At 42.3% G+C, this 25,711-nt stretch overlaps 1 protein-coding gene across 1 annotated transcript in view; it reads left to right on the top strand.

Annotated features, from left to right (window-relative positions):
- Positions 1-25,711, top strand: part of LOC124804893 (centrosomal protein of 135 kDa-like) — a 412,291-nt gene that overhangs the window by 103,598 nt on the left and 282,982 nt on the right. The window contains exons 9-11 of the mRNA XM_047265266.1: positions 13,126-13,239; positions 13,445-13,558; positions 13,646-13,762. Of these exons, the coding sequence (XP_047121222.1) occupies positions 13,126-13,239; positions 13,445-13,558; positions 13,646-13,762 (345 nt within the window). The remainder of the gene's footprint in view (positions 1-13,125; positions 13,240-13,444; positions 13,559-13,645; positions 13,763-25,711) is intronic.

The raw sequence follows: 25,711 nt of genomic DNA, 5'->3' as shown, positions 1-25,711 counted from the left end.
ATGAAAGGGGTCAGAAATACAGTTTTAGTGGTGTTGGTTGCCTCATGGTCCAGCTTAAGGTGGTAAATGTTCAAACTGGTGTCCGTCCATCGCAATACACCGTCGACGACGACTTACAGCTGAGCAACATGTCAATTTTATTGTTTCCAATGGAACAGCATCACAGGGTTACTCAATTTACTCTCTAAGATCATCCATTGTGTGTGGTCTCGCAGCGTCAACTGTGTTCTTGAGAGTACCCTGTAGGTAGAAGTCTAGAGGAGTTAAATCTGGAGATTGAGTGGGATACTCCACACTCCCAAGTACAAGTCATCTGTGACAGTGTTGTCAAAGAAGTACGGCCCAATTAACACTCTAGAAGACAGACCACACCAGACTGTTACTCCTGGTAGATTATCATGCCTTTGCTCAGTTACATATGGATTCTCTCTGGCCCAATACACGCAATTATGGCAGTTAATTGTTCCATCAAGTTTAAACGTTGCTTCATCTAACCAAACAATTCGATCTTGAAAACGTTGCTCTTCTTAACATCTGTTAATGAACCACTCACAAAATTTGCTTCACCTATCAGGATCACCCTCGTTAAGAGCATGGAGAAGTCTTGGAGTGTAAGGCTTAAAGTTCTGAGTTCTATGAACACTGCTTCTGCAGATCCCAGTCTCATGAGAGCATTGCCTCAGATTTCTTTGGGGATCATGTGTATGCCTGGATTACTGCATCAACACTCTCATTGTCTGTCGAACTTCTTTTGTCTACTGTGTCCCTTTTTGATATCGTGCACTGTTCCTTCAACCTCAAACTTATCTCTGATTCTTGTAATTGTTACTCTTGTCGATTTTGGTTTTTCAAATTAAACTCTCCAATGTCAGCGTACCGCACTCACGTTCTCTGTTTTCCAGTAACACTTTAGCACCCATTTCCATTGTTCGAATGATAGTGCCATGTTTGTTGACAATCTTGCAACAAAAGAAAGCTTTGTTATGTTTTTCACCAACTTCTAAATTATTACCCATAAAAACTGTATTTCTGTCTCCTTTAATTAGAGAGATATTCTGTTTCAAAGAATGTATACATTATTTTGGGACACCATATATATATATATATATATATATATATATATATATATATATATATATATATAATGGAAGGAAACATTCCACGTGGGAAAAATTTAAATACGTCTGCTTGTGTCTGTATGTGTGGATGGATATGTGCGTGTGTGCGAGTGTATACCTGTCCTTTTTTCCCCCTAAGGTAAGTCTTTCCGCTCCCGGGATTGGAATGACTCCTTACCCTCTCCTTTAAAACCCACTTCCTTTCGTCTTCCCCTCTCCTTCCCTCTTTCCTGATGAGGCAACAATTTGTTGCGAAAGCTTGAATTTTGTGTGTATGTTTGTGTTTGTGTGTGTGTCTATCGACCTGCCAGCGTTTTTGTTCGGTAAGTCACCTCATAATATATATATATATATATATATATATATATATATATATATATATATAAAAACCAAAGATGAGGTGACTTACCGAACAAAAGCGCTGTCTATCGACCTGCCAGCGCTTTTGTTCGGTAAGTCACCTCATCTTTGGTTTTATATATAATTTTTCCCACGTGGAATGTTTCCTTCCATTATATATATATATATATATATATATATATATATATATATATATATACAAAGATGAGGTGACTTACCGAACAAAAACGCTGGCAGGTCGATAGACACACAAACAAACACAAACATACACACAAAATTCAAGCTTTCGCAACAAATTGTTGCCTCATCAGGAAAGAGGGAAGGAGAAGGGAAGACGAAAGGAAGTGGGTTTTAAAGGAGAGGGTAAGGAGTCATTCCAATCCCGGGAGCGGAAAGACTTACCTTAGGGGGAAAAAAGGACAGGTATACACTCGCACACACGCACATATGTGCGTGTGTGCGAGTGTATACCTGTCCTTTTTTCCCCCTAAGGTAAGTCTTTCCGCTCCCGGGATTGGAATGACTCCTTACCCTCTCCTTTAAAACCCACTTCCTTTCGTCTTCCCTTCTCCTTCCCTCTTTCCTGATGAGGCAACAATTTGTTGCGAAAGCTTGAATTTTGTGTGTATGTTTGTGTTTGTTTGTGTGTCTATCGACCTGCCAGCGTTTTTGTTCGGTAAGTCACCTCATCTTTGTATTTATATATAATTTTTCCCACGTGGAATGTTTCCTTCCATTATATTGATATATATATATATATATATATATATATATATATATATATATATATATATATATATATATATATATATATATATATATATACACACACACACTCATGACCAATTGAATTATACATGGCAGTTGTGTTGGGGAGAAGAGATCTTGCCTGTTAGCACAGCGAGTGGCATACTTTGGCATTTCACATGACATAGATGTCATCGGATTTTGCACTGATGGTTGGCATGGCAGTCATATAAAGCATGAGAAAGCTATGTGATATCAACACTTTTACCATAACCAGATAATGAATGCCCAGACAATTGGAACGTTCGTATCTCAGGTTGCAAATGTTCTGGGCATTCACAAGATATGGTATAGGTCTATCTTGAGTACCTCAATTCAGAGGAAACACTGGGTTCAGCTGTGACCACTGTTGCAAGAGAAACTGCTATGAGAAGCTGTATGGTACATTGGCTGGGGCTGATGTTGACTATCACGCACAATGCAGGAAATAACTCTTTAAGTCAGTGTAGGACAATAGCAGTTGGTGAGTGACCATACCAACCAGAAATCACCATCTGCTTACTGGGTATGAAAGCAACTACTCCACATTTATACCTTTTCTCATCACAGGGTACAAAAAAAAAAAAAAAAAAAAAAAAATCATGGGAACAGAATACTGCCAATTGATACTTTAAGCATGGATAAGGGTCATGTAGACTGATGAATTGTGGTACACATTTCTGCAAGTTGTTGGCAGATAAGAGTGCCTTGAAAAGTGCATAGCCTGCTTGCCAACAGGGCACTGTTCATATATGTGCTGGAGATAGCTTGTGGATAATGTAGGATGAAAGGGGCCCCTTGATGTGTAGCTTAAATGTATCAGCAGTGAACAATACCAAAACCAGCTGTCTGATCCTGTGCATCCATTTGTATCATAACAGGACCCAGCAGGTAACCTGTACATTTAGCAAGACGATGCACCACACACCATTCTTGAATTGTCTAAGAATGGTTTGGCGAACAATGTTTGGATGGGGTGTTGGGTGGAGCTGCTATTGAGCATACTGGAGACACCATCAGGAGTAACATTAGTATATTGCATTTAGATGTGACCAGTCTCTGTGAATTGTTGGCATTGGTTGAATGGTCATCGATCAGGATGTATCTTGTGATGTGCATGCCACCACCATGATGCCAAAAGGGAGTATTGTTCATAAAGGTTAAAAAATACGCTTCGAAGTGGTTTACCATTTAGCCTTCCTGATTGTGACTGTTCTTATTAAAAATTTAGTAACGTAAATCATTGTTTACCCCTTAAGTAGGAAATATTTGCACTGCTTTTAGTCTAATGTAAGCATTTATCACACTTGTGTGGTATTTGCATATGACCCACGCTCTACCAAGTTATTATACTATCGGAATCCAGCTATGGATATCAGTTATGCCAGATTGTAACATAAATTTTTATGTACCAGGAAACGTAAGATGACTGGTGAATCTAGGAGATGGCTGGTGAAGATAATAGTGTTCCCTTCCAGACGGAGGACATTTATATTTTTATAATAATAATTGTGCCTGTAGGTTGTGTCAGCAGTCTGTCTATTTTTACAGTTCAGGAAATTAAAGATGCAAATTGTTCATATTTCAGCTAGTTAAATACTGTAGAATATTCTGTTTAGACTATTGAATTTGAAGACCTTAGATAGGGAACCCTCCCTTTAACCATGAACAATGCCATGGTGAGGAGACTTGCATGCAGCTAAACCTTAAGTGCAGTAGTGTCAGTGGGGTATCTGAGGAGAGTCCAGACTAATACATGCTTTCCGAAGATGGGCAGCAGCCTTTTCAGAAGTTACAGGCACAGTTCACCGCATCGTTAACTAATGTGGCCCTTTAACATTAGCCAACATGGCCTTGCTATGTTAGTACAGTAATATAGCTGAGAGCACGGAGAAATAACAGCCATTATATTCCATAAAATTCTGGCATTCTGAAGTTCAGAATGTGGATAACTTAATCAGATAGGTAGAGTAGAGTAACTGAAAAGAGAAGTACGTGAACCAAAGTGTGAGGTATAGTGGGGATAAAGTCTCATTTACACTGGAGCAAATGGAAGTTAACGAAAGTGAATGACTATTCGCAGACAGTTCGTCAATGTTCACTACTGTTGGCTTGTATCTTTGAACAAGCATTTATGTGGGAGGGAACAGAAAAGAATAATCAGCACACAGAATGAAACACTACATAGTTAGAAACACAATGCAAAACTTTAATATATTCAGAGAGGATTATTTTGCATGGTGAGCGCACTGTTTTTGATGAAATATACAAATTGGCACAGGAAAAGACTAATTTGTTGTCTGGATTTGTTTGTAAGTGGGAAACAAGTTGTTGTAGCACGGTCATTACTGAATTGCAACTCCAGCTTTCATTTAGCTTTAATGTCAGACTTTGCACATGGAGGGAGTTGACAAAATCAAAGGAATGCCAAAAATGCAGTACATTACCATGCCTAACACGGTGCAGGAGAACTATTGGCATTCTAAACAATTTCTAGTTGTTTCAGAATGGATAACTGTAGGTTCTGCATGGTTTTCAAGGGAATCTTAAGTCATTCTTCCTGAAAAATAGTGGCAAGTCCAGGTAACAGTTATGGAAGGGGATAGCGATTGTACACCCTGCTCTCCAAAGTTGACCACAAAGGCTAAATAGTATGTCCGGTGAGTGGTGCCCAAGGGAGATGTGACAATTTATCCTCATGCATACAAAGCCAGTCCTGGATGATGCAAGCTCTGTGAACAGGCCACCTGTCATCTTGGAATACAGTACCATCATTGGAGAACAAGTGTTGTAAAATGGGACGGACCTGGTCAGTCAAACTGATCACATAATCCTTGGCAGTAATGCGACCTTGCAGAGTAACTGTTGGACTCATGGAATACCACAATACGGCTGTCCAAGTCATCACTGACCTCCCACCATGTTTCACTTCTGTGATGTACTGTTGGCCAGAAGTTGGAAACAGTGTGAAACAAGACTCTTCCAACCAAATGACTTCCTTCCATTGCTGCATAACCCAGATTTTGTGGCTTCGAAACCATGTTTTCCTGTTATGGGCATTTGCATCACTGATGAAGGGTTCTGGAATTCCAGCTCACCCTGCAGTTCCATGCTTAGGAAGTTTCCTTCATGTTGTTTTGGTGCAGACAGAGTTCGTGAGTGCAACATGCAGTTCTGCAGTGACTTCTGCGGCTTTGTTCTCTTCCTTTTCTCCACAACCCTCTTGAAGGCTGTTCATCACTATCACTCAGTACACACTTTCATATATGGTGTGACTTAGCGGTTGATGTTTTGCAGCTTTCCCTGTATGTGGTATAAATCTTTGATACTGTGGCTCTTGAAGCACCAAAAACTTTGGGTCCCTTGGTCATGGAAGCATCCACTGTATGAGCACCAACAAGTTTCCCACATTTGAATTCACTTAGCTTGAACCAAATGTACTCACAACTACACAAAACAGTGTTCTGACCACAACTTAGACTTGCAATGTGTTGAAGACATTTACAGGTGCCGGTTGTAGTCGTATATAGCAGCGCAGGTTTCAAGTGTGGCCGGTATCTCCTTTTATGTTCAGGTATGCATTTCACATCATAGTTCAGTGTTTTTTGTTCAGTCCCTATACAACAGTTGGCACTTTTTGGTGGCTTCTCATTACCATTGAGGAGCAAATTTAATAGCAGAACCCTAATTACTGATGGTAAACATCACCTGAAGAAAAGCTAGCACTTTCTCTTTGGTTGGCAACTGGAGACACTTACAGTAGTGCCTGTTTCACATTTCGATAAGCTACTGTATTTCAGGTAGTTTCTGATGTGTGCAGTGATATATGCAAACCATATTGAGGGTTTTATTGAATTTTGTATAGGGAAGATAATATCGATAAAATATGATTAATGAAATCTGAAATATACATACAAACTGTCGCATAGGCTACGTAATAAAATCTGCTGTGTAGTTTGTTAGAGAGCAGATACTGTGATTTCAGGAAAATCATTTATCTTTATCATAAAAAATTGCTAACATAAGTGATACACCGACCATATAATTATAGCTACCACAAATATTTTTAGTTTTAATCAGCATAATAGATACGTATTCACACTTCTTTACTTTCAAAGAAATTTTTTATGCTCTCTCTCCTTTTTAAGAAAATAAAAATACAAGGCGTGTGCTTATTCACTCTGCTTGTGTCTGATGCAAGCATGTAATGAATTTATCACCTTTCTCGAATTCCCAGATGGACCTTTGAGTGCTTTGGTAATTTTCTTCCACTCATATTTCCTTTCATTCAGAATTTTGCAGAAGCACCTATATTATCTGTAGTTTTCTGTTAGTGACATTATGTCCTCTTCAGATGGCTCCATCACTCATGTTGCTCATTTCAATAAGAGAAACAGAGATAGGACAGCAGATCATTGCTTTCTGTATTACCGGCACCAAAGTGGAGAGAACACGAACTTCCTTTGATGCCCCAGTAAAATGCTGGCAACCAACAGAACATGAGTGTGCACCAGCAAATGCTCACACTCACCTACCATTTATAACAGAGAGAATTCTTTTTCTGATGACCATTCACTTGTGTTTAGTCTGGTGTAACCTGCCTTTAGTGAAGTGCAGTTGCAGAAAGAACAGGATGTCTGTTCAGATGAATACAACATATATAAATATAAAATCAAATAGGGATAATGCAGGAATAAATTTACCAATGAACAAGAAAATATAAATGCTTATGAACTACTATGAAGAGCATAATGAAGAGATAACAGCTAAGATAAGCCCAAAGCCTTAGCACCACAGCAGTAAAGGTATAAGTGTCTACTAGTTCTCTTGATAACAGAGAGGTTGAAAAGAATGTTTGGCATGTTAAGATTGACAAAAACTTAATTTGGATGTGTTACTGGAATTTGGTAGTGGGAAAAGAAAGAAGAAAAAGTAGGTGAAGAACATAATCTTGAGGAAACTAATGAAAGAGAAGGTTACTGATAGAAACTTATCTGGAGCACAGTTTAATCATTGCAAACATTTGGTTTCAGAATTTTGAAGGAAGAATGTATACACGGAAGAAACCTGGAGAGATCACAATGTTTCAGATAGATTACATAATTGCAAGACAGAGATTTTAAAACTACAAAACATTTCTAGGAGGAGATGTGGATATTGACCATACTTTGTTGGTTCTAAAATACAGAGTGAAGTTGAAGAAATTGCAAAAAGGAGCTAAATGAAAAAAGATTTGGAGAAGTTGAAACAACCAGAGACTATTGAGAGTTTCAAAGGGAGCATTAGGCAGTGATCTTCTGATATACGAAGTGAAAACATTCAAAGAAGAATGAATAGCTGTGGGTGATGAAACATTGAAGACAACAGAGGAATAACTAAGCAAAAAGACAAGCAGAAATCCTTGGGTGATATTAAATTAATTGATGAAAGGAGAAAGTATAAAAACACAGCAACTGAAGCTAGCAAATATAAAAGAATAAAAATAAACCCCACTAAAAGAATAAACTGAACTGAAAAGAATGGCAAAGCAGGGTTGACCAGAAGAGAAATACAAAACTGTGGATCTGTAGGGAGCTTGGTATAGGAAAAATTAAAGAAACTTTTAAAGAAGAGAGAATTTTGGATGGCACGCTATTACTAAGCAAAGAAGGGAAGGCCAAAAGATGGAAGCAATGTATAAAGAAAATAAACTTGATAACAACATTATGGGAAGAGGAAGCAGATGAAGATGCACTGTGTGATACATTATTGTGGAATGAATTTAGTGAAATGCTGAAAGATGTGTAAAGGCTTGTGGAATAGATGTAATTTCTTCAGGATTATTGAGGTCCTTAGGAGAACCAACATTACAAAACTGTTTCACCTGATATTCAGGATATGAGAGACAGATGAAATCTCAAACATCAAGAACAAAGTGAGAATCCGAATACAAAAAACCCAGGAACAGACAGGTGTGTTTCCAAATTGTCAGTTGAATAAGGAGTAGTTGCAAAATACTATCAAAATAATCTACAGAAGAATACAATGAATCGTAGCAGTTTACATAGGAGGATGGGGGAGATGAGGTTGGGCTGTGGAGGAATGTAGAAACACCAGAGACAACACCAACTATACAAACTATATTAGAATATGACAATGAAAACAATCAATTTTTCACAAAATAATTTAATTGAATAGATAAAAAATCTACTCACCAAGTGGTGGCAGAGCACACACATAAAAGGAGGTTGTAATTGGGCTAGCTTTTGGAGCCAGTGGCTCCTTCTTAAGGCAGAAGGATTAAAGGAGAAGGAAGAGGGGTGAAGGGAAAGGACTGGAGAGGTCTAGGAAGAGGGGTAGATTTCGGAAAAGTCACCTAGAACCTCAGGGTGGGGGAGACTTAACATGTGGGATGAGAAGGAAAGACTGATTGTTGGGGACTGCATCAGACAAGATTTGAAAACCTGAGAACTTAAAGGTGGAAGACAGATTAATATGCAAGACAGAAATTACTGCTTAATCATCACGCATGAGTTAATAAGAATGAAAAGCTAAGAGCATCATTGTATGTAACAGAGGTGGGAGGGGGGCAGTGGAAAATAGGCAGGTAAGACAGTGAAAGGTGCAGGAAACTAAAACAGAGTGAAGAAAAGAGTAGTTACTGTGAAAAAAATGTTGGGGCAGAAGAAATTAATGTAAATGGGTGGGTGACAAGAACCAAGGACATGATGTAGCGCTAGTTCCCACCTGCGGATTCCTGAGAAACTGGTGTCTTGGGGGAAGAATCCAGATGGTGCACATGGTGAAACAGGTGCTGAGGTCACGAATGCCATGTTGGAGAGCATGCTCTGCAACAGGATATTGCATGTTGCCAGTATCCACCCTCTGTCTATGCTCATTCATCGTAACTGATAATTTGATGGTAGTCATGCTGATGTAAAAGACTGAATAGTGTTTACATAACAGCTGGTATACGACATGTCATTTCACAGGTGGATCTCCCTTTGATAGTATATGTTTTACCAGTTACAGGGCTGCTATAAGTGATGGTAGGAGGTTGCATAGGGCAAGTCTTACAATGCGGATGGTCACAGGGCTAGGAGCCATAGGGTAGGGAGACAGGTTCAGAAGGAGCATAGAGCCTGGCAAGGATATTTCGGAGATGGGAGGGTGACAAAAAGCCGTCGGCGTTGTCGTGGTTACCGTGAGACACCGTTATACCAAGAGGAAAGGCGCGTCGATCTTAGAGCATGAGTTATGATGACCTTAAGCCATAGACAACACACAACGGTCACAGTAGCACCTGATTCCAGAATAGCTGCAGTAGTTAAGATCTACGAACTATCCCCTGTTGACCAGGTCCCCAAAACTTAACTCGTAACGAGTTCCCTTCAAAGCAAATTGTCATACGATCGTCTATAAAGGCTCCGTACAACGAGAGTACATGTTACGGTTTATGGAATAATAACAGATACGACCAAACTGTCTTGTCTCTTCTGCTTTATTTAACATAACTTCGTTCACAGTTTCATTTCGCATTCACCACTCATTCACTGAAACCCTTTGATGAACAGTTTTGGTTGCATAACACCAACAGTCAATGATAATGATACAGCTTTTCTCCTTTTTATAAATTGAAGCCCACTCTCCGTGATATAATTAAAAAAAACCGGTCTCAATACCGCGTGCCTCATGAGACGCGAATAGACTTATCCTGGAATTGACCGCCCTGTAGGTGTACTCAATTTAATGACCACACTTCACTGTCCGCTATTTCGCGTAACTGAATGTCCATTTGTTGGTCTGATTATACACTGTAGCTATTTAAAATTCTCCCCTATATTTTTCACAACGCACAATTAGCACTTCGTTACTGGTTTTCTTTTTTTTCTTCTAAGAGTAAACGGAAAAAAAAAAGACGCCGTATCATCGGCTTAGTCGATATAAAGCAAAACACGTTAATATGCCCAATTTTACCTCTTCTTATAGGATCGGCTACCTTAATCATTAATTTATTACATATTATTTCCAATAACGCTAAACAGGTATCGTCGTTATATTTTAATTGTATTCAAAAGCATGTTACTACTATTATGACCGACCAAATCATAACAAATTGCGCGGCGTGCGTTTTTAACGATAACTTTACGCTATTCAAGTTCCGTTACAGCTGTCTTGACTCGTAATGTTACAGGGAGACAGGTTCAGAAGGAGCATAGAGCCTGGCAAGGATATTTCGGAGATGGGAGGGTGACAAAAAGCTATTCCAGGTGTGATGGGCAAAATTTCAAACAGAATGGATCTCATTTCAGGGCATGATTTTAGGAAGTCATGGCCCTGTTGAAGTAGCTGATTAATACATTCCAGACCAGGTGGCCCACGAAACCTGCTTTTGAACTAGGCTGGTGGGGTAATTATGTGCAGTGAAGGCTGAGGTGAGAATGGTGGTATATTGCTGTAAAGAGTCTGCATCCAAACAAATATGTTTGCCTCAGATGCCATGGTTGTATGGGAGGGAATGTTCAACATGGGAAGGATGGCAACTGTCAAAATGTGTACTGCTATTTGTTGGTAGGTTTAATGTGGATGGAAGTGTGTAGCTGGTGTTCAGTGAGGACAAGATCAACATCAAGGAAAGTGGCGTGGGATTCAGAATAGGACCATGTGTAATTTAATTGTGAGAAGGTATTCAGAGATTCCAGGAATTTTAACAGTTCAGCCTCACCATGAGTGAGAAGGTAGAATGAGAAAATGTAATCCCACATTTCTTGTATTAATAGCTTTAGAAAGTTTTTTACAGTTGACTTGAATGCATTATTTGAAATTCTAAATTTATCAGGGGAAAAATACGGGAAGTGAAAGATTGATTAACTTCAACTTGTACAGAAAACAAACTGCAGTTTTAGTCATAGGACATGAAAGGGACTTTATAATTGAGCCTATCCTCAATGTTATTTTACTTGTACATGGAGCAAATAGTGAAGGAAACCAAGGGTAAGCTACTGAAAGGAATTGCAGTTTTCAGAGAAGAAAAAATTCTGTGGTGTTCTGATGGCATAGAAATTCTTACACCAAGGGACTTACGAGATCAGTTGAACAGCACGCTAATGTCTTGCAAATAAGTTATAAGATGACATCAACGAAAGCAAAAGAAGGGGAACAGAATGGATTTGAATTAATTTTGGCGATGTGTGGGGAATGCTTCTAAAAGTAATACATGGGTTTGCTGTTTGAACTGCAATATAATTGATAATGACTTAAAGCAGAGAAGATATAAAACACAGACTGGGAATAGCAAGAAAATTTCTGTTGAAAAAGAAAAAAAAAAAAAAGTAACATCAAATATAAATTTAATTTTGAGGGAGTCATCTTTGGAGGACTATCTGTAGTGCAGCATTCTGCGGAAGAGAACTGTGGACAACACACAGTATTGCAAAGAAGGTAATGGAGCTTTTCCAGGTATATGTTACAGTAGAGTGCTGAATTTTAGATGCATTCATTAGATAACTAAAGCAGAGATGCTCCATTGAACTGTGGAGAAACGAACTTTATGAATCAACTACATGAAAATAAGGGATGAGTTATTAAGACACTTGCCATGGCATCAAGGAACAGTTAATTTGGTAATGGAGGAATCTGTGAAAGATAAAAAGTATATAAGAAAACCAAAGCTTGAATTCAGTAAGCTGCTTCAGTGAATGTTGGAAGAAGTATTTATGCAATGATAAAGAGACTTGTACAGTTTGGACTAACATGGATAGTTGCATCAAACCTGCTGTCAGACTGAAGACAACATAAACTACAAAGCAACCACAGGTAATTCAATAAAGGAAATGTGAATTCTGTGACTGGGAGCTAAACAGTATTGACTACTTTTGTTAAGAAAGGATATGCATATGGCACAGAAAACACGATATCCCCTATCATATTAGAAATTATACTTTGCAAGCAGACAGTGTGTTCTCTTCTGTACGTACTCATTCTCAGTGTGTAGTCATTACATTTACTTTGTGTTTAATGTAACACACTATTTTCATTTGACATCATTGAAAGATTAAATAGTTGATTACATGCTGGTTTTATGATAGTTATGCATTCACGTGTTATAGGTTCGGTAATAAAAAATGCCAAACAATATTAGTACCTGGGATAATAGCAATTTGTGGGGTTTCTCTGTAATTGGCGTAATATTCTGGGAATGTAACCTGACAATGTAATAATTAAAAAAAAGTCTTAGTGGAATTTGAGATCCACAGTGCATCAAGGAACACATGTGCAATGTAAAAATCTTTTAATAAAGCAAATTGTAATATGCATGAGAGGAAGTCACTGTTCACTGCAGGAAAGGAGTACAGAAGAAGAGATAAACTCAGAAAATAATACAAGAGGAAGACACAATACAAAGTGGGAGGAGAAGAGAAAAAAGAGATATATGATTGAGATAGAACAAGAGGGAGGGGGGGGGGAGAAGAGAGGGATGGAGGGGGGGGGAGAGAGAGAGAGAGAGAGAGAGAGAGAATTATTTTGTACAAATATCAAGCCCAAATGGAACATCTGGTCTGTATTGTTTAGGCTTAGGTCCCCATTTCCACCACTGAAACGTAGGCAATTGTGTGCGCTTGAATCAAATTTGACAGATGCTGCTTTAGTACCTAATAATATCTCCTAATAAGAACAATATGATGGGTTCATCAACTAGGAAGCCTTCAGTCCAGAACCCGACAGAAATCATTGCAAGTTTCTGCATGATTTTAATAATGGAGTGTTCTTGCTAAAAACTGAAATGTACAGTTTTTTCACTTTTTTACAATATCATAAAAAGGCCTTGCAAATGCTATCATTCATCATTAGTTTCTAATATTGGTTTTCGAACTTGTTTTAGACTGTTGCAAAACAAACGGAGGTAATACAAAAACTTCAGTCTGAAAGAGACAGGTATTGCCTAAAAAATGAAGCTCTGCAAGAAAAACTTTCTGATTTACAGAATCAGCTTGAAGTAAGTTATTCTTTTATTGATACATAAGTATTACATTTTATTAATGTATACAGGTGGCTTTATTTTCTTTATTGGTGTTATTTAATACATTTTATGCACATTTTACTTTCACTTTCCTTCCATATCTTAAAAAGGGCTTGCAAATGCTATATATCTTCTTATTCAATGTGTTATCTTCTAACACTGGCTTTCAAACTTGTTTTAGACTGTTGTAAAACAAAAGGAGTTAATACAAAAACTTCAGTCTGAAAGAGACAGATACTGCCTAAAAAATGAAGCTCTGCAAGAAAAACTTTCTGATTTGCAGAATCAGCTTGAAGTAAGTTAATTCTATTATTTATACATATTGCATTGTATTTTATTAGTGTATACAGGTGGATTTATTTTCTTCATACACATTTTTCAGGATAAATGTATGGAAAACGGTGTTCTTGAGCAACTTCAGACAGAAAAAGATTACTATAAGAGAGAATATGAGAAACTGAGGGAAAAACAAAGTAATGCTGATGCTGAAACTGCAAGTGTAAGTTTTGACCAAAATATTTGATTTTCTTAATTTTCTTGTTTGCCTACATTTATATTTCTTCTTGTGAAAGTGTGATAGTTTATGGTAGTAATTTTTCTACTGTTAAATTGAAAGTTATAGATAGAAGCAGGTAACCAGAGTTCACATTTAATAACTCCTGGAAGGCTTTTGTACATTCTGATACTATAATTTAATAAATGAGATGTAAATATACAGCATTCTTTTAGGTAAGTATGATGCGATTTTCATATTAGATACACTGTTTATTTTGCAAAACCTCAGTTTTGGTGAAAAAATGTTATTTGCATATTGAGATGCCTATGAGGGCTACAGAAAATACCAACTGGTTTTATTTCATCATTCTATACAGGCAGATGTACTATGGAAATACCCAGTCATAATTCACCATTTCAGTCACAGCTGCAAGAAAACATCAGTGACTGCAATCAGGTTCAACTGCCAGAGATAATCTTCAGAAGTATAAACATAAAATGAAAAGCTTCCATCTCTCATGTAAAAAGAAAAACTTGGTCAGCAGTACACTGCAAGCAACATCCAGTGCCAAACTTGATATCAGTGGTTGAAGTTGACAGTCCACATACTTGTTTTTGAGGAAGTGTTGATGTAAGCTTTGTCTTTATCAACTTGAGTTTTTCAAAACTCATTTCACCTCTAGCTACTGATATAGTTAGGAGTACTTATAAACTTATAAAAGTATTGGGAAATACGTCATTGCTTGTTGTAATATAAGATAATGAGCTTTGTGGAGAACTTTCAGCAGGAAGAATGGACACAAAGATCAAAACTTCATAGCTTAGTTCCTTCTCAGTTATGTCACATTCATGACTCTCTTAACACATTCTCAAGGACTACGCATGCAGCTTTGTTTTCCACCATCAAACATTTGCAGATGATCAGTATCATATAGAAACATAAGCTCTTACTATCACTGTCTATAAGCTCAACCCCCCAGGGGGTCCACAACTCTTTTGTGGATACGTGCGTGGCGAGCACGGGGCCCCGAGCCATTGCAGCCTTCTTTCTCTCCCGGGCTGCATTTCCTTTCCCTTCCCCTCCTTTCCCCTCCATACCCCTTTCCCCTCGCCCTCTCCTCTCCCTCTATTGGTGTCCTTGCTTATGTTGGCCCCCGCTATCCTCCTGGTTCTGTTGGGTTTACACTCCGGCTTTGTTGCGTAATCATCTCCTCCTTTTGGCATTTCTTGGTCCCCCTCTGGGGTTTGACCTCCATTCCAAAATTTCTCTTCCGTAGTGTGAGCCATTTGGGGAAGAGCACCTTACCTAGTGTCTCCGACGTGTGCCCTCCTAGTACATTCCACCTTTTCTTTTACGTCGTTGTCTGATGCTAGGGTGCATAGCCAGCACGGTAGCCAGCCCGTGTGGTGGGGTCGCTATGTACCCTTTTGGTTGAGCCCCCTGAACACACAGGGATCACACTTCTGATACCTGAGCTGTGACCTCCTCATGCATGCCTTGGAGTGGTTGCTCGTCATCCTGGAGCATCGGAACTCCCGGCAATGGCCGCCGTGCCAGACGGCCCTTGCTGTGGCTGGGTGGCGCCCGTGAGGAGAGCCCCTGATCGGAGTGGGTGGTATCAGGGCGGACGCTATGCAGATGAAACGCATAAGGGTCCAAAACTCTGGCTGCTCTTCTGCGGCCGTCTCTCTGCGTGGTACTGATTCCTCAAGTGCTGCTTCTCTTGCCCCTTCGGCCTTCCCTTCCGTGGCTACCCCCTGGGAGGAGGGTCAGGCCCGTCGTCTAGGGGCAAAACCTTTCCCCCGTTATCTAGTTTGCACCAGGACTGATGGAGATACTTTCACCAGTGTCAAACCTTTATTCTTTGTGGAACACATTGAAGACAAGTTCGGCGAAGTGGACTCCTTGAGCAAGATGCGGTCTGGTTCGTTGCTGATAAAAACTGCTTCGGCTGCCCAATCTGCGGCCCTTCGTGCCTGTACCCATCTTGGCACAATTCCCGTGTCCATTACCCCTCACCAGTCTCTAAATATGGTACAAGGTGTGATTTTTCACAGAGACCTCATCCTTCAAACTGATGAGGAACTTCGGGAAAATCTCGGACGGCGGAGTGTTCACTTTGTTCGGCGTGTTCAGAAGGGTCCTAAAGATAATCGTATTGATACTGGTGCCTTTATCCTGGCCTTTGAAGGGGATACCCTTCCTGAGAAAGTTAAGATTATGGTCTATCGCTGTGATGTGAAGCCGTACATCCCACCTCCTATGCGGTGTTTTAAGTGCTTGCGTTTTGGCCACATGTCTTCTCGCTGTTCCCAGGACCCTCTCTGTGGTGACTGTGGACGTCCACTCCATGAGGGGAGTCCCTGTGTTCCCCCTCCTGTATGTGTAAATTGTCATGGTAGTCATTCTCCACGTTCCGCAGATTGCCCAGTCTATAAGAAAGAAAAAAAGATACAGGAGTATAAGTCCCTAGATCGTTTAAGCTACACAGAGGCCCGTAAGAAATATGCACGATTGCACCCTGTGTCCATGACATCTAGTTACGCCTTGGTTACATCTTCATCCCTTCCTCCCCCTTCCTTACCCCCATCCCGGACCCCTCTCCTTCCCCCCTCCCCTGCGGCTCCCACACCTTCTCCTCTGGGCGCTGCTCCCCCTCCCCAGCCGGAGAAGTGTCCCACTCCTTCGGCGTCTGCCGGTCAAGGGCGCCTCTCCCGGGATGCCCCTTCCCGGCACCTTCCAGGTCAAAGGTCTGCTGCAGCGCGGCGACCGCGAGAGCCGCGGTCTATCGGCCCCCAGGTCGCCCGGTCTCTTTCTGTTCCTGATCTTGCTGCAGCTGGCTCCATTATGCCACACAGCCCTCCTCGTTCTCAGCCTGAAAAGAAGAAGAAACATAAGTCCCGGGACAAAGAGCCTCTGGTGTCACCGGAGGTCCCTTCCCCGACTTCACAACCGGATTCTGACCTGTCGTTTATGGATGTTGCCCCCTCCTTGTCGGTGACGGGTGGGGACCCGGCGGTATGACTGGATTTAGCGTGTTCAGCCCTCATTTAAACCATCGTTCTGTGGTTCTCCAATGGAATTGTAATGGCTACTATCGTCACCTTCCGGAATTGAAATCCCTTCTTTTGTCCTACTCAGCAGCTTGTGTGGTTCTCCAGGAATCTCATTTTACTGATGCTCAATCACCGACCCTCCATGGGTTCCGTGTTTTCTGTCGAAATCGGGTCGGACCCTTGCGGGCTTCTGGTGGCGTTTGTACGTTAGTCCGTACAGACATTGCTAGCACATGGATTCCTCTCCAAACTACATTGGAAGCGGTTGCTGTTAGGGTCCACTTAGACTCTGCAGTCACAGTATGCAATCTTTATCTCCCTCCTGACAGGACTCTTACACCTGCTGCCTTAACCACCCTTCTTCAGCAACTTCCTCCTCCCTTCCTCCTCCTTGGGGATTTTAATGCTCATCATCCTTTGTGGGGCAGTGCCTTTCCATCTAGACGAGGTCTTCTTATAGACCAATTTATTGCAGACCACGACCTGTGCCTTCTTAATGATGGCTCCCCTACTCATTTCAGTGCTGGTCATGGTACCTTTTCTGCCATTGATCTTTCTCTTTCTTCTCCCTCTCTCCTCCCTTCATTACACTGGTCGCCACATGACGACCTTTGTGATAGTGACCATTTCCCGTTGATTATCACGCTCCCTTCCCGCTCCCCGATGGACAGGTTACCTCGTTGGTCTTTCCGCCGCGCCGATTGGCCTCTATATACTGCACAGGTCAAGTTTTCTCCCTCTTTGTCGGGTTGTATTGATGACGTCCTACGTGACGTGTCTGACGCGATTGTTCGCGCTGCTAACCTTGTTGTCCCGCGCTCATCTGGACAATTTCGTCGTCGGCAAGTCCCGTGGTGGAGTACGGCCATTGCCATTGCCATCCGTGATCGCCGTCGAGCTTTGCAACACTTTAAGGGGCACCCATCTGTAGCCAGCCTTTCTACCTTTAAGCGCCTTCGCGCTAAAGCCCGTTATTTAATCAAACAGAGCAAGCGGATATGTTGGGAACGATTCGTTTCTTCCCTTGGTTCCACTGTCCCTCTGTCACGGGTATGGGCTACACTTCGCTCTCTCCAAGGTTGCCATCGGCAGTCCACCCTCCCAGGCCTTCACCTCCCGGATGGCATTTGTACGGACCCATTAGTTCTCGCAGAACATCTTGCGACCCATTTTGCAGAGGCATCAGCGTCGGCCTCCTATCCAGCTGCTTTCCTTCATCAAAAACAGCGGGCTGAAGCTGTCACCTTATGTTTCACCACTTGTGAGTCAGAATCTTACAACGAACCTTTCACTGAATGGGAATTTCTTTCTGCTCTATCTTCTTCTCACGATACGGCCCCTGGCCCAGATTCCATTCATAACCAGCTGCTTCAACATCTCAGTGCTCCACAACGGCACCATCTTCTTCGGGTGTTTAACCGTATCTGGCTCCAGGGTGACTTCCCTTCTCAGTGGAGGGATAGCATTGTGGTTCCTGTCCTTAAGCCTGGTAAGAACCCCCTATCTGTTGACAGCTATCGGCCAATTAGTTTGACCAATGTTGGTTGTAAGTTACTTGAACGGCTGGTAGCCCGTCGGCTCACTTGGGTCCTCGAATCTCGGGTTCTATTGTCCCCTTACCAGTGTGGCTTTCGAGAGGGACGATCTCCAATCGATCATTTATTTCGCTTGGAATCCGCAGTTCGGCAGGCTTTTTCCCAGCGCCGCCATTTGGTTGCAGTGTTTTTTGACCTTCGCAAGGCCTATGACACGGCCTGGCGCCATCACATCTTACTAACCCTTCATCAGTGGGGTCTTCGGGGCCCACTCCCGATTTTTATCCGCCAGTTCTTGATCCATCGGTCATTCAGAGTTCGAGTTGGTACTGCTTTTAGTTCTCCACGGACCCAGGAGACGGGCATCCCACAGGGTTCTGTCTTGAGTGTCCTTCTTTTCCTCATTGCTATCGATGGACTTGTGGCCTCTGTCGGTCCCTTGGTCACCCCTGCCCTGTATGTGGATGACTTCTGCATTTGGGTTAGTTCCTCCTCGATGCCGTCTGCAGAACGGCAGCTCCAGGTGGCTATACGGCGTGCCTCTGCATGGACCCTCTCACACGGGTTTCAATTCTCTCCTTTAAAATCGCGGGTGGTCCACTTCTGTCGCCATACTACGGTCCACCCTGATCCAGAGCTCTATCTCGCTGCACAAAGATTGCCTGTGGTTCCACAGTTTCGTTTCCTAGGTCTTCTTTTCAACAACAAGCTCACTTGGCTGCCCCATATCAGACTCCTGAAGGTAGGATGTTTCCGTAAACTCAATGTCCTTCGCTTCCTTGCCCACTCCTCTTGGGGTGCGGACCGTTCCCTCCTCCTCCGTCTTTATCGTGCTCTAGTTCTGTCACGTTTGGACTATGGTTGTCAAGTTTATGGTTCAGCTGCTCCTTCCACGCTGCACGTGCTGGATCCGGTCCACCATCGTGGTATCCGTTTGGCCACCGGTGCCTTCCCTACTAGCCCTGTTGATAGTCTCCTGGTTGAAGCTGGGATCCCCCCCCTTTCTGTTCGGCGGTCCCAGCTTCTGGTGTCTTATGCCCTTACTATCCGTTCTTCTCCCGCTCATCCTTCCTATTCTATCCTATTCCCAGACCATGGACGTCGCCCGCCTGACTCCCGCCCTCGGGCGGGTTTACCGGTTGGACTGCGCCTTGCGTCTCTTAACCGTGATTTTCGGCTTCCTTCTTTGTCCTGTCTTCCTCGCTCCCTCCCCTCCACCCCTCCTTGGTTAGTTCCTCGGCCTCGAATTCGGATGGATCTCCGCCGCGGTCCGAAAGATTCCATCCCCCCGGTGGTGTTCCGTTCCTTTTTCCGCCAAATTTTATGGGAGTTTCGGGATGCTGTTGTTTTTTACACTGATGGCTCTAAATCTGCTGATCATGTTGGGTATGCCTTCACGTCCTTTGTTGGAACGGAAAATCATCTACTGCCACCCTCATGTGGGGTGTTTACTGCGGAATTGATGGCAATTTCCCGGGCCCTTACCTTTATTAAACAATCCCAACAAAACCGCGTTTTGATATGTACGGACTCGATGAGTGGCCTTCTTGCTATTGACCGGTGTTTTTCGCGCCATCCCTTGGTCTCTGCCATCCATGACCATCTCGCTGATCTTCACCGTGCTGCTTGTTCCATTGACTTCCTATGGGTCCCGGGCCATGTGGGTATCCCGGGTAATGAGCTCGCTGATCGTTTGGCTGGGGGAGCAGTTACTTACCCCCCGTTTTCTGTAACCCCTCCTGCAGCGGATTTACGGCTTCACATCAAATCCCACTTTGCACAGTCATGGGCCAATTCTTGGGAGGCTACTCCACTGTCTAATAAACTTCGTGCCATTAAGGTGCATCCAGGCCCATGGCGTTCTTCCTTTCGCCTCTCCCGCAAGGACTCGACCACACTGTGTCGTCTCCGCATTGGCCATACCAGGCTGACCCATGGTTTCCTTTTGCGTGATGAGCCACCCCCGCTATGTGGTTGTGGAGCCTTCCAGTCAGTGGCCCACATTTTGGTTGAATGCCCCCTTCTTTTGGCTCTGCGTGCTAAGTACAGACTCCCCCACACTTTACCTTTGATGTTGGCTGACGATTCCCGGATGGTCTCTCTGGTTCTAGGTTTCCTCCGGGAGAGTGGTTTTTATTCTCAGTTTTAAAGTTTTTAATCTCCCTCTGGTGTTGGGGCAGGGCGGTGAGTGTTTGGGTGTCTCCCACTGTAGGCAGTGTTCAGAGATTCCCGATTCACCTCCCTAATCGGAATCCTCTTTTCTTTCCCTTTTACTCTGTTTTTACCTCTTCTTTTTAAGGCTTGGTTAGTTTTTCTATTCCCATACGTACTTTCTGCATTATAGCAGTTGTACCTTTTAAGTCACAGGTGGTCTTGCCTATGCTGCTTCAGCATAGTGTTGGGTTCGTTCTCTTCCCGACTTCCCTCATTTTGTTTTTTACCAATGACATGACTGCCTTTTCACGTTTTTTCCCTTCTTCCGTTTTATTGTTCTGACTTTACTGAGTTGTCCCATTAGCTGAATGGCGCATATTTGAAACAAGGGACTGATGACCTTGCTGTTTGGTCCCTTAAACTTCAACCAACCAACCAACCTATAAGCTCAAATCGAGCAGGATTTGTACCTTACCCACTAAGGTCTCCTGACAGTTCTCTGTATTTTACTGTCTGGGGTGAGTGAAGTGAAGTGATACATTTGAAAGGCTGGAGCAGTAAACTGACTGGTCATGTCAAGATGTAGATATGATTGAGGGTTGTTGGAAAGAATTCATAATTCACAGCAGAGATGAATATCGTATTGCATCTAAACGTGAGAGTGACAGGTGAAGCACTTGCTTCGACAGGTACATGTACACAGTAAATCCTAACACATAACATTCTGAAGCAATATTGTATTTCTTGTTAGTAGGCCATGAATGAAATTCTGTTCCAGTTATATGTACACTTAATCGTAAAGTTAAATTTGTATAAACTAGAAAATTACTTCATATTGAAGTTAGTTGTGGCTCATAACCACACGAACAACTTATTTGATTTGGAATAATTTTACCCTTCGTAAGGTGTAGGCTTTCACGGCCAGTGTCATCATTAGTTAAAACTTCCAGGCTGAGAGACCGTGGTCGATCTGTAAAACTACTTCTTCCTGACGTATCATTGCCTACTGCGGACAACGTCTTCTGAGTTGAGGTAACGACTGGTTGCCAGGCCTTGGAGGTCCCTTTTATATTTAGTGCATAGGGAGCACCACCATATGTCACATGGGGCCAACAGTAAGTCTCTCTTACTAACGTCATTATTCTAGATTGAAGGTAATCTGTTGTCACATCGTTGATGCAAAGTTGACCACCATATCTTGTCTAAATTTAACATTCCTCATTTCTATTAAAATTTTTGTGATGTTTCCGAATCTTTATAGCTTTTCTATAAAGAGAGCAATGGACAACAAAATTTTTGGATGTATCAGTAATTAAATTGGCAGATGGGAGTCTAGGGCATAAAGTGTATAGCAAAGATACACACACTGCCCATTACCTGCATAAGAATTTGAACTGTCATCCCAGGCAGAAGAGAGTGTCATTAAAACATTGGTGGACAGAGCTAATAAGATCTGTGAGCCAGTTTATTTGCAAGATGAACTAAATCATTTGTGAATGGCTTTTAAGGGAAATGGATATGCTGACAATGAGACATATCAAGCACTTCATCCCAGAAGAAAAGTGTCTGATGGCATTAAGCAACAACTACTGTCAACTGGAAAAGTTTTTCTTCCATTTATTCACAATATTATGGACCATATTGGGAAACTTATGGCCAAGTTTCAAGTTGAAACAATCTTTAGACCCACCAAGAAAGTTAGTGAGTGTTTAAGATTGGTGAAAGACACACGACACCCCTTAGGAACTCCTGGGGTGTATAAAGTTTCGTGTAGCTGTGGGAAGGTTTATATTGGAAGAATGAAAAGAAGTGTCAATACCTGCTTAACAGAACACGAAAGGAACTGTTGACTAGGACATAGGGACAAATCAGTTGTAGTGGAACATCTTTTTAAAGACAGTGATCATGAAATAAAATTTAGTGAGACGAGCATGCTAGCCAGGACATTGCATTATTATGCATGTATGTATAGGGGAGCTATAGAGATTTAGAAACACCACAATAATTTTAATAGAAAGGAGGAAGGCTTAGAGTTAGACAAGAAATGGCAGCTGACTTTGCACCGACGGTGTGACAATCAATTACCTTCAGTCGAGAAAAATGACATTAATCAAAGATAAACTTACAGTCAGCACCACGTGATGTATGGTGGTGCCCTGTATGCGATCTATATAAACGGGATCTCCATGGCCTGGCAGCCAGTTGTTGACTCACCCCAGATGATGTTGGTCACAGTTTGCAACAAAATGTCAGGAAGTAGTAGTTTTACAGATCGAACACAGCCTCTCAGTCCAGAAGTTTTGATTAATGGATTTTACTTCTATTATTGTATATTTTGCCCTTGTTAGTTTTCATTTCTAATTATGACAGACCTTGTAGACAAATTTCCTTTCAGGTTTATGTTCCAAATGACCACTTGCATTGCTTCTGCCTTAAATCAGCCCTGCATAATCTATATGTATACTAGAGCAGGCTCACAAGTGTCCCACTCCTTTCCTATGCCTCCTTCCCAGTTGTTGACCTCCCTTTCCCCCGCCCGTCACATTCCTCTCTGACCCTCACTCTACACGGCTGCAGTGCTGAGACAGTGTTGAAATGTGTGTTTGTGCTATTTTTGTCAGTCTGTTAGTCCAGATGGAAGACACTGTCTGGAAGCTTAGCAGTGATTTCAGTTTTGTTTATGGGTTTTTCGGCTGCTTAATGCTTCAACTTTATTATGGGTGGTTATTGTAACTCATTCCATTTTAAGAAGTAGCTACAGTCATTTTTGCAAAGCATCACCCAGTTTGTCATATGTTGGGGAGCACAATTAAGTTGAAATTTATGTGCAAACAGACATTTTTGTTGTATGTTTGGATAGACCAATACTCCGCACATAGAGGAGACACTGAGTGACAGGTAGACACATTTAAAAGTGGCCTAAGCTATTACACAAAGTTCTCTATCAAATTTAGAAAAACTTGGGCACATGCATGCACGATGGCCACTACTGTCTCCTGGTGCTGTGGCCTGACTTCATTGAGTAGTGATGCCGACTGTGATGTGAAGTGGGGATACAAAACAGGCATGGAGCAGGGACTGGGAGGGCTGGCAGGGTAGGGGTGGCAGAAGATGCTGTAGCTCTGTTTGTGGGACTGTGCAGGAACGTGGCAGGGGCAGGATGGTGGCTTGCAGGTGCATCAATGGATACTGTGCGGCAGAGGAGGGGGAGGGGGTAGAGGAGAGAAGTAGAGAAGGGGAAAGGAATATGCAGGTATGCTGGAGCCATAGAACACACGTGGGAGACTGGAATAGGAGTAAGGAAGGGTGTAAACAGGTGGAGTACAGGGACTAGGTAAGGTTGATGCTAGGAGGGTTATGGGAATAAACAATGTTGTAGGGAGAGTTCCCAGCTGTGGTATTCAGAAAGGCTTGTGTCGTTGAGAAGAACCTAGAGGGCAAAGGGCTAGAAGCACAGTCCTCAAAGTTGAACAGTCCATGTTGTGCAGTCTGCTCGACAACACGTCTTCTCTTGGCCACAGTTTGACAGAGACTGTTCATGCAGACTGGCAGCTTGTTAGTGATAATGTCCACATAGAATCCATAGGATACATCCTCCCACTACATCTACATCTACATCTACATCCATACTCCACAAGCCACCTGACGGTGTGTGGCGGAGGGTACCTTGAGTACCTCTATCGGTTCTCCCTTCTATTCCAGTCTCGTATTGTTCGTGGAAAGGAGGACTGTCGGTATGCCTCTGTGTGGGCTCTAATCTCTCTGATTTTATCCTCATGGTCTCTTCGCGAGATATACGTAGAAGGGAGCAATATACTGCTTGACTCTTCGGTGAAGGTATGTTCTCGAAACTTTGACAAAAGCCCGCACCGAGCTACTGAGCGTCTCTCCTGCAGAGTCTTCCACTGGAGTTTATCTATCATCCCCGTAACGCTTTCGCGATTACTAAATGATCCTGTAACGAAGCGCGCTGCTCTCCGTTGGATCTTCTCTATATCTTCTATCTACCCTATCTGGTACGGATCCCACACTGCTGAGCAGTATTCAAGCAGTGGGTGAACAAGCGTACTGTAACCTACTTCCTTTGTTTTCGGATTGCATTTCCTTAAGATTCTTCCAATGAATCTCAGTCTGGCATCTGCTTTACCGACGATCAACATTATATGACCATTCCATTTTAAATCACTCCTAATGCGTACTCCCAGATAATTTATGGTATTAACTGCTTCCAGTTGCTGACCTGCTATTTTGTAGCTAAATGATAAAGGATCTATCTTTCTGTGTATTCGCAGCACGTTACACTTGTCTACATTGAGATTCAATTGCCATTCCCTGCACCATGCGTCAATTCGCTGCAGATCCTCCTGCTTTTCAGTACAATTTTCCATTGTTACAACCTCTCGATACACCACAGCATCATCTGCAAAAAGCCTTAGTGAACTTCCGATGTCATCCACAAGGTCATTTATGTATATTGTGAATAGCAACGGTCCTATGACACTCCCCTGCGGCACACCTGAAATCACTCTCGCTTCGGAAGACTTCTCTCCATTGAGAATGACATGCTGCGTCCTGTTATCTAGGAACTCCTCAATCCAATCACACAATTGGTCTGATAGTCCATATGCTCTTACTTTGTTCATTAAACGACTGTGGGGAACTGTATCGAATGCCTTGCGGAAGTCAAGAAACACGGCATCTACCTGTGAACCCGTGTCTATGGCCCTCTGAGTCTCGTGGACGATTAGCGCGAGCTGGGTTTCGCATGACCGTCTTTTTCGAAACCCATGCTGATTCCTACAGAGTAGATTTCTAGTCTCCAGAAAAGTCATTATACTGGAACAAAATACGTGTTCCAAAATTCTACAACTGATCGACGTTAGAGATATAGGTCTATAGTTCTGCACATCTGCTCGACGTCCCTTCTTGAAAACGGGGATGACCTGTGCCCTTTTCCAATCCTTTGGAACGCTACGCTCTTCTAGAGACCTACGGTACACTGCTGCAAGAAGGGGGGCAAGTTCCTTCGCGTATTCTGTGTAAAATTGAACTGGTATCCCATCAGGTCCAGAGGCCTTTCCTCTTTTGAGCGATTTTAATTGTTTCTCTATCCCTCTGTCGTCTATTTCGATATCTACCATTTTGTCATCTGTGCGACAATCTAGAGAAGGAACTACAGTGCAATCTTCCTCTGTGAAACAACTTTG

This window comes from Schistocerca piceifrons, chromosome 7, assembly GCF_021461385.2.
Source record: "Schistocerca piceifrons isolate TAMUIC-IGC-003096 chromosome 7, iqSchPice1.1, whole genome shotgun sequence".
NCBI classification, from domain to species: domain Eukaryota; kingdom Metazoa; phylum Arthropoda; class Insecta; order Orthoptera; family Acrididae; genus Schistocerca; species Schistocerca piceifrons.
The sequence above is the reverse complement of the archived record's forward strand: the minus strand, read 5'-3'. Positions and strand labels throughout refer to the sequence as shown.